The following is a 13,340-nucleotide window of genomic DNA, read 5'->3' as shown; positions in this document are numbered from 1 at the left end:
AACTCAAACACACTGCCCCACACAATGAGCATGGAGTTGACTCTTGCTTCACCCAAACAAGATAATTTAATAAACTTTGTTCTTGCTGGGGAAGAGGAAGGGGAAAAAAAAGCCACCTACTCCACTCCTCTCAATAAATTAAATAACACACGGCCAATTTCCATGCCCTAAGCAAACCTGGGCACTTGAGCCAGCCCCACTGTTTCCTTACAGCCCAGTCTGCTTCCCCTTCACAGAAGGGAGTTTTTCCTACTGCTGCCAGGATACGTCATGCGATGGGCCACATCCCCTCTGTGGCGAGGGTCCAGGGCCCCAAGAAACCTAGACAGGATGTAGGATGCAGCAGCAGCAGCCAGGGAAAAGAGGAACGGGATCCTCTTTCTCAAAGCTCGGGCAGAGAGGACAGTCCTGGAGGAGGGTTGTGCTGTTTCTCCCTTCTCAGCTTCCCCCAGACTTCGGTGTAGGAAAAGCAGGAGCGAAGTGCACCCCTCCTCTGAGAGAGCTCAAAGGGGCCCCTAGAGCTAATGAAGCCCCCAAGGCCTTGAGTCAAAGGCAATAGGCTTAGGAGCCCCTGTGACTGTGGGGCAGGAAATGGCATTCCCTGGAGCAGGAAGGGCTGCCTCAGCAGCCTGCCCACCGAGTGCCAGGCTCCACCTTAGCCCACCCGGACCTCTGCCCTAACCCACAGCAGGCCCCAGGGGAGCTGCCAGCTACCGGCCTTCCCTTAGCCTCCCTTCCCCTCTGTTGAACATCCTTTGTCTTCCAAGTGCTTTCTCAGGGCTGGTGAGGAATGTACTGTACCTTTCCTGACCCCTAAAAGGTTGAGAACCAAGGACCCAGGCCCCACCAGACTCAGAAAACAGGAGCTCTTTGGTCAGTGCCAGCATCAGAGACCCGCCCCACAGGTGCACGCTCTGGGCCTCTGGGTGGGTCTGCCTCAGGGAAGGGCCTCACTATGGCTTGAGAGATGGTGCGATCCTTGTACAAGAGCCTGGCTTATTCCGCCACTGTGGCCACTTCCTCTTCCTCATCCTCCTCTGTCTCTGTCTTGATCTGAGCAACTCCCAGGCGGTAGAGGGTATCACGGATGACCACCTCGCCAGGCTGGCAGCTCTGCACAATGTCGTGGATCTGCCGGTTGACAATCTCGCGACTGGTGAGGAAGTCCATGAGGCGGTTGTAGAGGTAATAGTGGGTGGCATTGTCAAAGGCAATGGGCCGCTGGCGGATACTGTTTGGTTTGCTGTCTGTGATAGAGGCCAGGATGGCTGTGTAGGGAGCCAACTCAGGACACAGGGCCAAAGAGTGGTGCCCAGCACTGAAGTCACCAGGACTGGGCCGTGTGCCTGCATGGACGATGCGCCGTGTCGCAGTCTTGGTGACCGGGTGCTGGACAGAGTGCTCAGCCTCCATCATGTCCACAGTATAATGCTGATCCAAGAGCTCTGGGCAGGACACGCTCTGCAAGAGAGGTAAGACGCCACTTCAACATGACAAAACGGCTAAGGTGGGACTTGTGTGGTGGCTGAGAGTGAAGGCTGTGGGGGCATCAGCCCTATTTAAATCTTCACATCAACACATCATGTCCCCTGGGGCAAGTCCCCTCTTCTGCCTCTTTGTGCCTCAGTTTCCTCATGTGAGAACGGGGACAGTAACCAGACCGAGGTTGGATTACCTGAGCTGCCACTGTTTATTACTGTGTCTGGTCACCTGAGACAGGGCTGCAGGGCAGTGAGTGGGGAGGGAGTGGCTCCTGCTGAGGCTCAGTGCCTCCTGCAGCACTCAGCACAAGCTCACAGCCAGTGATGACAGTGATAACCCCTTTCTCCTGTTACCTCCCCAGTGCTTCTTCCTGCAGAGGGTACAGCTGGCTTTGGAGGGCGCATGCCCCTGGTAAGAACTATTGCTTGGTACAATGTACCATGAACAGAGAGACAAGGGCTCTGTCGTTAACATGCTGTGTGACACTAGACAAGGCCACTTCCCCCTCCAGGCTTTACTTTCCCCTTTTACTAAGAGGAGAGGGTTGGATAAGGGCAGCGTTTTCTAAGCTGCTGTGCCTGCAGACCCTAACAGACATGCCGTGCAGTATATTCATGGTTAAGTCCAAGATAGGGCTGGGTGGGGCCTTTCGGATGTCAGTGTCCACAGACTCAAAGGTGGCAATTTTCTAGGCTTATCAGGAAGGCAACACTGACCCCCAAGATATATATGTTTGGGACACTCTGGGCACCCCTAAGTGACATGCTGTGGCCACACACACACAGAGTAAAAATTAGTGGAGTAAATGCTGGTTCCAGAGCATCAAGACAAAATCCTGAGGGAGAAAAGATCCTGAGGACAAGGCCTTCCTGAAGAACTGGGGGCAGAATGTGGTTAGCCTGCAGAATTTATTCCAGGTCCTCAGAAGAAAACTCACCACAGCTGGCTCCATGGGGCTGGAGAAACAGCCCTGGTTCCTCCCCCACATCTGTCTGGTCAGCTCTGGGTAGCAGAGGTCAGCACACAGGGCCACTGGTGTGGCCATGTCCACTACGTAGACAGGCGGCCAATGGCGAGAGGATGCAAGCAGATCCACATGATCACGGGCACTCTCACCCCGCACAAGGTACTTGGAGCCGCAGATCACCTGGGGGCAGAGATGCGGGGCACAGCATAGGATTAGGAAGCCGATTTGCAGACAGACTGAGTCGAGTTCTCAAGTGGCTTCTTCTCGAGAAGATGAACAATCAGGTTTTGTGACTAAAGCCACAGCCGTACTTCCAGAATCCTTAACATTCTGCTTCCTTCCTACTTCTGTCCCTAAATGAAGCCGCCAGCTCATCCCTGACCTCTTGAGAGAAGCGGGAGTATCTGATTTTCAGCAGAGGCTGAAACACCCCCAGGTCATCTGTTTCCACACCGCCCCCTCCGCTCGCCCCCAGCCACATCACATTACCCAGCACCACCATCTATCCCAGTGATTCCCAATTCTGGCTGCAGAGCACTAGCAGCTTAAGAACTGGTTAAAAATAGAGGTTCCTGGGCCCTACCTCAGCCCTAAACAAGCCTCTGTAGGTGGGATCTAAGCATCTGTATTCTAAGCAGCTCCCCATTAGACCCAGCTGTAGGCTAGCAAACACCTGCACTGCCAGGTAGCTGTACATACATGGGAGAATTCTGCCTCCACCTCCACCTTCGACCTTCACGCCCCCCAGGCCTGGCTCTGCCTCCAAGTGACACGGCTCTCCCATCACAGCCCTGAGATCTCTCACATCTGTCCCTCTGTTGTCAAGTGCTTGCTCTGGGACGGCCGTAGTCATGTGAACACACCTCCTGAGCAGGCTCTGATCTGCCAGAGTGGAGCATCCAGCATGTCCCTCAGACAGAGCCTTTGTTAAAGGAGCTGACAGCCTAATTCTCTTTTGACAGCCAGGTCACCCTGCCCACTCACACGCCTCCCTCTCCTGTTCAGTACTTGTGCACAGGGTGGCACACTCGAGTGTCTTCCTGGGCCTCCTCTGTCATGCAACACGACCCTTCTGGAGTGATCCCGACACCTACCCTGCCCACACCCTCTACAGATAGTGTGATCTTCCTAAAATCAAAATTGCACCATGTCCATCCCACTTCCCATTCAACCTCATCCAATGGGTCCCTCATCACTCTCAGAAAAGAAAAAAAATACCACCCCCAAACTGTTACTCTGACCTATCAAACCTTAGGTGATCTGGACTCTGGTGACCCCTGCAACCTCGCGCCTCTTGGCTCACTAGACTTAGGGGTCGCTCTTCTCTCTGCTGGAACCAGCCTTCCCTAGTTCATCACTGGGGCTCTCAGTCTTCTCTGGCTGCCCCATGGACAGAAGGTCCCTCCCTGTCACTGCCTATCTCAGGCCCTTGCATGTCAATCTGTGGTGACTTTGTTTCCCCACTAAAATGAGGTCAACTAGGAAGGAAAGACATCGTTGCTCATCTCTGTATGTTTAACAGGTGATAAAGGGGCCAGCACATGGTAGGGTGCTTAACAAATACTCACTGATGACAATCCAGGCTCCCTGCCTCTCCTAAAGCATGGCCCAGTGAGCTAAGTGCCAGTTCACACAGGATGAATGGGATCCATCAGACTGTGGGCACTGTGTCACGAGCAAATTCACCCCCAGCTCCTCGTTATCATCTTACCTGATGGGGGCACACCTTGTAGATCTTACCCCCCGTGAAATGAGGCGGGGGCTGTCTAGCTCTGGCTCCGTTCTGTACAGATTCATAGAGGGCCAACAAGGAGAAGCAGAGCTTGTCCTGAAGCAGGAGGTCAAGATTAAAAACACAGCAGTAAGTTCTAAAGGACCAGGCCTGTGTATAGCTCCAAATGCTCCCGTCAGTACCCAAAGTGAAAAAAGAGACTGTCAAGGCCAAAGTGGACCTTGGAGCCTTACCAGCCCAATATCCTTTAGGGAGAGATGGGGACCCTGAGCCAGCCTGAGAGAACAAGCTGTCCCTCTGTCCAGGCCACTCTGAGGCCTGTGTTCCTCCCATTTTTTACAGGGTTGGGAAAGCTTCAAAGGGAAGCTAACATTTGAGTATGAACTTGAAGGAAACATAAGACATTCAACAGCTTTATCAGTATGAAGAAAAATAAATAATACATGAATGAGATAATCCCACACACTCTATGAACTATCACAGCACTCATTTTCTAAGAACCTGGATAGGTGACACCCAGATACTGTGCAAAGTGTTTTCCTGACAACCATTTTGTGAGGTATTTCAGTTATTTCTAATTTGCAAAATTAGGAAAACAAGGCTCAGAAATATAAGGTGCTGCCTTAATCAGCATGGCTCAGTGGGTGGGGCATTGGTCTGCAAAGTGAAAGGTCGCTGGTTCGATTCCTAAACAGGGCACGTGCTTGGGTTGTGGGTTAGTCCCCAGTCGGAGTGCACTCAAGAAGCAACCAATTGAAGTTTCTCTCCTTCTTTCTCCCTCCCACTCTCTCTAAAAATAAATAGATTATATATATAGATATACATAGATAGTGCTTTTCCAAGGTCCCACACGGTAAGCAGGAGACCAGGACTCTCAGCCCCAGATTCTGAAGCCAGTACCTTCAACAGAGGAACTGACTGGAGGGAAAGGCCTCCCATGCATGTCACAATCTGGCTGCCAACTATCTCCCTGGCCTCCCCAACTGCCAGCATCCTTCATCCAACACAGGTGCCCAGTCACAGGCATTCCTATTCCTGCCCAGAGAAACGGACCACCAGCCTGCTCCCAACATCTCTGTCTCTACTGCTACCCCCTGACACTCACCTTGGAGTCCCCTGCCCCAAAGGGGATGCCACATCGCCTCAGCAGGTGCCGCAGCTCCTCCTCACTGTAGGAGCCCACCTCCTCGAGCTTGCAGGTGCCCTCCTGGAGCAGCCTCACCAAAGCACTGCCGTTGCCTGCAAGAGAGGATGGGGCTGAGGGGAAGGCACTGCCATCAACCAGCAGAGGTCCCGGTCCCTCACACATGAAGATGAGATAAGGGGCAAGGCCTACAGCACAGTAAGGAGTGGAAACAGACTCTGCCCTGAGCACTGCCCCAGGTGCTGGGGGGTGCAGACTCAAGGCAGGTCTATGACTTCTGCAGAGATTTGAAGTTTCTCAGAACAGGCTTTGTGCCCTTGAACATCTAGGGGATATATCCGGCTGAGCGCCCTTGCAAAGAACTCCCAAATGGGTCAGCTTTTAACCTTTTAAAGGTTTTTCAGAACCAAGTTCCCAGATGCTTACCACAACTACAACAATGAGAAGCAGCAGCTCCCATTTTAAAATCCTCTCTATACACTATGTTCCTGTACCTGCCTAATCAACAGAAATATGTGGGGTCTTTAAAAAACAAACAAACAAAAAAACAAACACACACAATCCCTAGACCTTGAAGCAAGCAAACAGGAGGTGGGCCCCAGTACCTAATGTTAGGAAGTGCTGTTTGAGAACCAGTAGATCACAACCTATTAAATACTTAGAAAAATCAATTTAGTGGGTCATATCCAGAATTTTAAAAATAAAATAAAATAGAAAATAAAGTATACTGCACTTGGTAAGAAAAATACTGTTTTATGAAAGTTTTATTTTAGTTACAGATACACACATGTACATACTTCAATAAGTATCATGCTGGGTCATGATGCAGAACCTATTTCTTACTGAGCTGCAGTAAAAAAAAAAAAAAAAAAAAAACAAACCCTACTAATTAGATCACTCAATCTTCACAACAGCCCAGGAGGTGGGTAACCATACCATGCCCCCTTTGTGAATGAAGCAACAGAGGCTCAGGGCAATGAAGGGAATTGGTGGGGTCACACAGCTACTAATACTAAGTGGCATAGCTGGAACTCAATCTCATGTTATCAGAAACCTATGCTCTCAACAGGGCATCTCAATGTATAGCCACAGAGCATCTGCAAAACCATCTAAAAGACAATTTAGAAGACAGACCCTCTGTCTTCCCTACACTTATCAATGAGAATCTTTGGGGCTAGAGTCTCATCATCAGCATTTCTCCGAGGACTTCCACTGTTCAGTGGAGTGCACCCCAATGGGCTGACCATGGGTGGTCTGGGTCAGTCCTCTACAACATGGCTGGCACCATGACTTTAATCTCTAGGGGATTCTGCCACTGGTTGTCAAATCTTTCCAGAAGAAGCCCTCCAGGTGGGCCTGGCCCCCGCTCTGCCATTTGTGTATCTAGCGTGGACAGTGTTCTAGACTCTTGACTGGGCCCTTCCCTGACCCCAGTCAGCCACCAGGTGGCCTTACCAGGTACTGGCTGTACATCCAGGTTTTTGTCTTTCTCAGTGTTGACGACCACAGCTCCTCTCATGAGTGGTGGGAAGAAGGGGGCAATAACAGAGGCATCAAACTTGGTGATAGGGATGCTGGCAGGGAAGGCCACCTGCTCAATCACCTCTGTCTCCATCGTGGCCCAAAAGTCCTCCACGTTTACCTCACTAGAGCCCAAGAACTCAGGCCAGGTGAACTAAAAGGTCAGGATAAAAAAGGTCAAACTGTAGGAGCCACAGAATATTAGCAACACAATAGCCTGCCTTCTTGATACACTCAGGGCAACCAAAGCTGGGGTGGGGGGCAGTATGACAGCCATGCACTCCTGGGAGGCCCCCAATCAGACCTCTCAGTACCTAACTGTCTTTTGGCCACCGACAAGCCTGGGGGTGTCTGAGTGAGACTACTGGGGTAAGGGCAGATGAGACTGAACAAAGGTCTAGTTTCAGAACCCACACCCTTCGTTTCTATACCAACTGGCAGGAATCATCAGAATAGCATTTAGTGGTATTCCACCCACTTCCAAGGCCCTGTTGCTTCCTGACCTCCTCCAGGAAGGCCTCCCAGAACAGTCAGCACACAGCTATCTCCTCAACCTCACGTAGCATTCACTTCTCTACTGTAGGCATCCAGTAGTTGTGCTGCTCCGTTTTTCTCCTGGTGGTCCCCTTATACGGTCCTCAAAGTATGGCCCCAATCCCATTACCTAGAGCAGAGTCATTTGTGTCACTTAGCAATGCTAACACCCATGCTGCATGTCAATCTGTATGAAAAAATCTCTAAGTCTGCATTTTAAAAAGAATCCTCATGTAGGCCCTGGCCAGGTAGCTCAGTTGGTTAGAGCATCGTCCCAATACGTCAAGGTTGCAGGTTCGATCCCCGCTCAAGAGTACATACAAGAATCAACCCATGAATGCATAAATATGTGGAACAACATCGATGTTTCACTCTCTTCCCCCCTCCTTCCTCTCTCTCTCTAAAATGAAAAAATTAAAAAAAAAAAAAGGTTCCTCCTATGAGCAATTCTCAAAGTGTGGCCCCTAGATCAGCAGTATGAGCATCAATCACCTGGGAACTTGTTAGAAATGTAAATTCTCAGCTCCGCTCCAGACCTACTGAATCAGAAACCCTATGTGTGGGGGCCAAGCTAACCCTCCATTACTAAACAGTTTGAGAGCCACAGCCCAACACAATTCTCATGCCCACCAAGTCTGAGGACCACAGCTCTACACAAGACATTTGTCTCCCCCATCTTACTCCCTTTCCTTCCCCTCCTCGCAGGACATGAGCACATGCTGCAAGTAAATGATGAAGTCTCCCAACCTCAATTTCACAAGGTCCTGAGCCCACCCTCACCACAAAGAACAGGCGACAGGAAACGCCAAGAGCATGCTGTGTGCACAACTGACATGGCTGCTGTCATCAGCCGAGAGGGCCTCCTCTATACAGTCCCTGAAATGAGGAGCCAAACAATCCCCTCACAAACAACTGCATATCCAGGTTTTGTTCCGTAACTTCCTGTTGTATGTCATAGACTTCAGGGTAACCCCTCCCCTCTTCTCCCTACACACAGCACACCACTCCACACACACAAAAGGGAGAAACTAAAAGTAAGTCCTGGTCTCTAGAAATACCCACACCCACAGGAGGGAAGGCATGCCTACTGAGAATGAAGAGAATGCTACCCCACGAGGAAAGAGCGCTGGCAGGACTAAGAACCCTGATCTTTGTAAGGAGGTGGGCTTCTGTCTACTCTGGAAATCAAAAACTCAGTGGTCAGATGTGTTTAGAAAAACCAGGGCTCAGAGACCCAGGAGCTAAGGGTAGCATGGCAGTGCTTATGAGTTCAGACTCCGGAGTCAGACAAGCAGACTGAGGTCAAGTCCCAGCTCCACCCTTTCCTGGCTGAATAAGCACAGAAAAGGTCCCCTAGGCTTTGGTCCCTGCATTTACACAAATCTCACAGAGTTGGGGTCAGTCATACAGTACAGCACTGAGCACAGAGGAAGAACTTGGCATGTGTAATAAAATGCTGAATAATCACAGCTGCACTACTATTAACGTTACCATTAGGCAGCCAGATTAGAATGAGTCTAGAATAGCCTGTTGGTGAGCTAATATACAAAAAGCAAAATTTTTTACAGTTCATTTTATCTACAAGGAATACTTAGAAAGCCCCAGGAAGCAGTATGCTTGTTTTCACTGTCTTGTTATATACCACCATTCTTCAAATATAGATACTTAAGCAAAAAATGGACTTTTTAATAGAGAAGAAAATGAGAACATGCATTAAATCCCTGATATGCTCAGCTGGTCAGGCTCAAGCTTTTCTCCAAAGGTCCCACACCACCCCTCTGGTGGTGAACAGGTGAGCTACAGGCCTGGTGCCTTAAGAGTCACTTCCTGTTCCGGTTCTTGGTTGTAGCAGTAGGGTTCAGAGATGGAAACTCGCACCTAGTGCGATTATGTGCAGACTCAGACTCCCAGCACATGATTGTGGGAGAGACTTAAATCAACCTGTGGAATTTTTTAAAAACCCTATACCAAATTAAGGAAGATTCCCTACTATTCCCTGTTTGCTAAGAGATTCATCATAAGCAGGTATTGAAGAATATTGAATGCGTCTTTTACATTCAATGAAATAATCATATGGCTTTTCTCCTTTACTCTGTTAAGTAGCGTATTTTCTAATGTTGAAGCAATCTAGCTTTCTTTGGATAAACTTAGTCACAATGGATTACTTTATTCAGTGTCAGAGTTGATTTGTTATTATCTTATTCAGGACTTCACCATCTATACCTATTAATATAATTAACTTCAATTTTTTTATATTATATTAAATGTCTGGTTTTGTTTTCAAGGTTATAATACAATGGGTTGCATATTTGCTATTCTTCTATGATCAGAATCATGTTTTTAAAAAATATTTTATTTATTTATTAGAGAGAGCGCGGGGAAGAAAGTGAGAAAGAAAGGGAGAGAAACATCTGTTGACTGTCTTTCCTACGTGCCCCAACCAGGGGCTGAACCCACAACCCAGGCATGTGCCCTGACCGGGAATCGAACTGGCGACCTTTTGCTTTGTGGAAAGATGCCCAGCCAATTGAGCTACACTGGTCAGGGCCAGAATTGCAGGTATCTCAGATGTTTATTAAGACTTAATATATAAAGCTATCAAGTTTGGTGTTATCTTTGTGTTAACATTTTTAAGTTAAGAACCTAAGATAGATCACGTCCTCAAAACCCTTCAGAGTCTCTCCATTTCCCTCAGTGTAAATCCTTAAAATGGCCCATGCGACCTCATGTAGAATCCAGCCTCTTAAACCTCACGCATCCTACCTCTCTCCACTGCTCACGCACTCCAGCCACAACGGCCGCCTTGTTGTTCCTCAGCCATGTCCAGCAAACTCACCTAAGACCCTGTTCTTGCTGCTCCCCCTGCCTGCAATGTTCTTCTCCCAGAGAGGAGCATGGGCTTCAGTCTCTGTTCAAATGCCCCCTGCCCCCAGCATCAGAGGCCATCCCTAACTACCTGCTATAAAATAGCAATTCCTCTTTCTATCACATTGTTAGGTTTCTTCTAATTTATTATATATAATATATGTAGATATTATATTAATATATATAATTATTAATGTTTCTTGTTTCCCCAAAACAGAATGTGAGCTCCATGATCACAAAAACTTTGTGGGTTTATTTTTTACTCTTATTTTCTAAGTGTCTAAAAAGTACACCTTGATCATGCTTAAGAAATTTGCTGAATGAGTAACAAATGCCTCTATTTACATCTGACCTTCCTTAGACGAAAACCTGGGCAGTGGCAGAAAAAACTCACTCTTCTCACATAAGACAGGACTAGAGCCATTTGCCCCTGGGGACATCATGCAGGAAGGTGGCAGCAAAGTGTGAGGACAGTTCTAAAGGTTACCCATGGTGGCCGGGAGGCACTTACCTCCACACTCTTCAGTGCCAGCACGTTTTCTTCACTCCGCTGGGCTATTTCCACTTTGGGGGCTACGCCACAGATGCCACAGATCATATCATTGTAGTCTCGGACGGTGAGGCACTCAAAAGCCCAATAGCCACTGCACAGCAGCTCTTGCAGCTGGCTCAGCTCCTCTGAGGTCAGCGTCTTCTCTGTAAGAGGATCAAGAGCTCTGAGCAGGTCACCGAAAAAGACCCTGAGACCACTGGGGATGAGCCAATGGCCAGCAAGAACAGCAATTCTGCAGGATGGCTTCTCTCCTAAGAATACCTAAGAGTACTCTCCTAAGGCAGAGAAGGAAAACTCTGACTCCAAAAAACCTCCGCTGCCTTGCGGCATACCTCTTCAGGGGAAAGGCTAAGGGAGTAAACCCCGACAGAAAATCCGGAGCCGGAGTCCCTAAGGCGGTTTGACGTTGTAGTCAACACTGGCAACTCCTGCGGCGCACCTGAAGCCAAGCTGTATCGACTCCGTCTTTCCCTTGGACCCTTCAGCTGCGAAGAGAGGGGGGGTCTGCTGCATGGGCAACAGCAGACCCTCCATATTACCCTGCCCAGGCTCTGTAGCTTCAGCGTCATCGCATGATGTCGATTCAACACGGGAGGAGACAGATACCATGTCACTCCCGAGTCGGACTGCACAGCCATTCTCGGCGGTGCAGATAGACTCTTAAGAAGCTACACCATCGTCTCTCGAGACGGACGGCTGCCGACGACTCTCCTAAGGGTACTAACCACCTCAAGGGTCAAGCACCCTGGCCTTCAAGTGCTCAGGCAGCAACCTGGAGGACAACTCCACTCAGTTATATCTGCCTGTACCAAGTACCTACACCAGGCACCAGGTGCTGCACAGACAGCTTCAGATTACCTCATTTAATGCATGAACAATGAGCCACCATTTTCCTCATTTTATAACTGGAGAAACTGAGGCACAGAGAATAACTTGCTCAAAATCACATTCCACTAACTGGCAGAGCTAAGACTCAAACACAGGCCTGTCTGACTCTAGAACTTTTGCTCTAGTCCATCTGCCCTCATAGCAGGGCAGATGCAGGAGGACTGGAGCCTGTAAGAATGGGATGGGAGAAGCACGAACAGAAGTAAGTAAGGAGAACAAGGGACAAGTAATTTTAAGAGTAACGAGGCTGGCTTCCTCAGCATGAGCCTGGGGACTCACAGCCGACCCCCAGAAGCTGTGTATTCAAAATGAGTCTGATAACAAGCAGTGAGGCCAAGTCTACCTATGGCCAAAGGATGAGCTTCTTAGTCAGTTTAACCTCAGGCTAAGGGTCTCTGGCTGTATGAACAGACTCTTTCCAAAGTTAGCTTGGCAGGTGTACAATTCAAGAAGAGAAGTGTGTTTGGGGACCAAGAACACCTCCTTTTCAAAATATCAGACTCTCCCCCAAGATGACCCTCTTAACCAAAGCCCGTCACTAAAAATTCCTAGGGAGCTTAGGACTAACCTTGGGAAAGGGAGGGAGCCAACCTTTACCTGTTTGCTCCTGCACAGACTTCAGAACAGCACTGACAGACACTCTGGGGTCCTCTCCCAGCTTGATCTGGTTTCGGATTGCAAAAAGCAAGTCCAGGCTCACTAACAGCTTGTTCCCCACATTAAAGAGACCTGCAGGTTAAGAGGAAACAGCAGGGAAATTCACTATAACATCATCCACAATGGCAAAAAATTGGGAACAAAGTAAATGTCCAATAGAGGAATATTTAAATAAGTTATGATGCATTCATAAAATAGCAAACTATGTATCATTACAAAGAATAAGGTAGACCTAAATGCTCTGAGGTGGACTTGTTCATAACACATTATTAAATGAAAAATAATGTAATGAAATATGTATATATTTTTTAATATAAAAAAGGAAGCATCTCCCTACCACCCAGCTCAGTCCTCATGACCTTTCACAGCCGCACCGTGGGAAAAGACCAGGAGTGTCCTTCAGCCCAGGGTTGTGTAAGGAATATGACAAAGGTTATAAAATCAACCCTATACCAAATTTTGGGAAAAAAAGACTCAGAGGAATTTAAATGTAGTCAGCTTAAGACAAATAATGAACAAATTTGCACAAAAGCATATTATGGAATAAGTGTTTCCATTAAAAAAGTCTATAAGGAAAGAGGAAAACCTTTCTAAGGATTATACATTTTAAAGCCATAAAGGAGAAAATCAAACTCAATGATTGCATAAAACACTGATGAAAAAAAAGAAAATCTAATAAAACGAAGAAACACACACTCGTGGATGGGACAGCTTAATATTTTTAAGCATGTCAAACTTCCCCAAATTGACCTATAGATTCAATACAATTCCAATTAAAATTCTAGCAGAAGTCTGTTGACAGTGACAAGCTGATTCTTAAATTTTATACGGACATGCAAAGGAACTTATGTAGCCCAAACAATTCAGGGTACAATTCAGGCAAGTGCAAGGTTGGAAGACTCACACTGCCTAATTGTAAGACATGCTATGAAAGTTACAGTAATCAAGACAGTGTGATGCTGACAAAAGAATAAACAACAGAAACAAATGGAAGAGA

The 13,340-nt window shown here is 48.0% G+C and overlaps 1 protein-coding gene across 1 annotated transcript in view; it reads right to left on the bottom strand.

The window, feature by feature from the left end:
• Positions 1-47: 47 nt before the first annotated feature.
• HMGXB3 (HMG-box containing 3) overlaps positions 48-13,340 on the bottom strand; it is a 46,059-nt gene continuing 32,766 nt past the window's right edge. Inside the window, exons 14-20 of the mRNA XM_090288398.1 lie at positions 12,284-12,415; positions 10,757-10,941; positions 6,781-7,000; positions 5,287-5,420; positions 4,161-4,277; positions 2,420-2,629; positions 48-1,461 (exon numbers count right to left, since the gene is read on the bottom strand). Coding sequence (XP_090144524.1) covers positions 997-1,461; positions 2,420-2,629; positions 4,161-4,277; positions 5,287-5,420; positions 6,781-7,000; positions 10,757-10,941; positions 12,284-12,415 — 1,463 coding nt within the window. The 3' untranslated portion in view covers positions 48-996. The remainder of the gene's footprint in view (positions 1,462-2,419; positions 2,630-4,160; positions 4,278-5,286; positions 5,421-6,780; positions 7,001-10,756; positions 10,942-12,283; positions 12,416-13,340) is intronic.

The sequence above is a fragment of the Furipterus horrens genome, unplaced genomic scaffold, assembly GCF_987537825.1.
Source record: "Furipterus horrens unplaced genomic scaffold, mFurHor1.1.pri manual_scaffold_10, whole genome shotgun sequence".
NCBI lineage: Eukaryota > Metazoa > Chordata > Mammalia > Chiroptera > Furipteridae > Furipterus > Furipterus horrens.
This window is presented reverse-complemented; position numbering and strand designations above follow the sequence as displayed.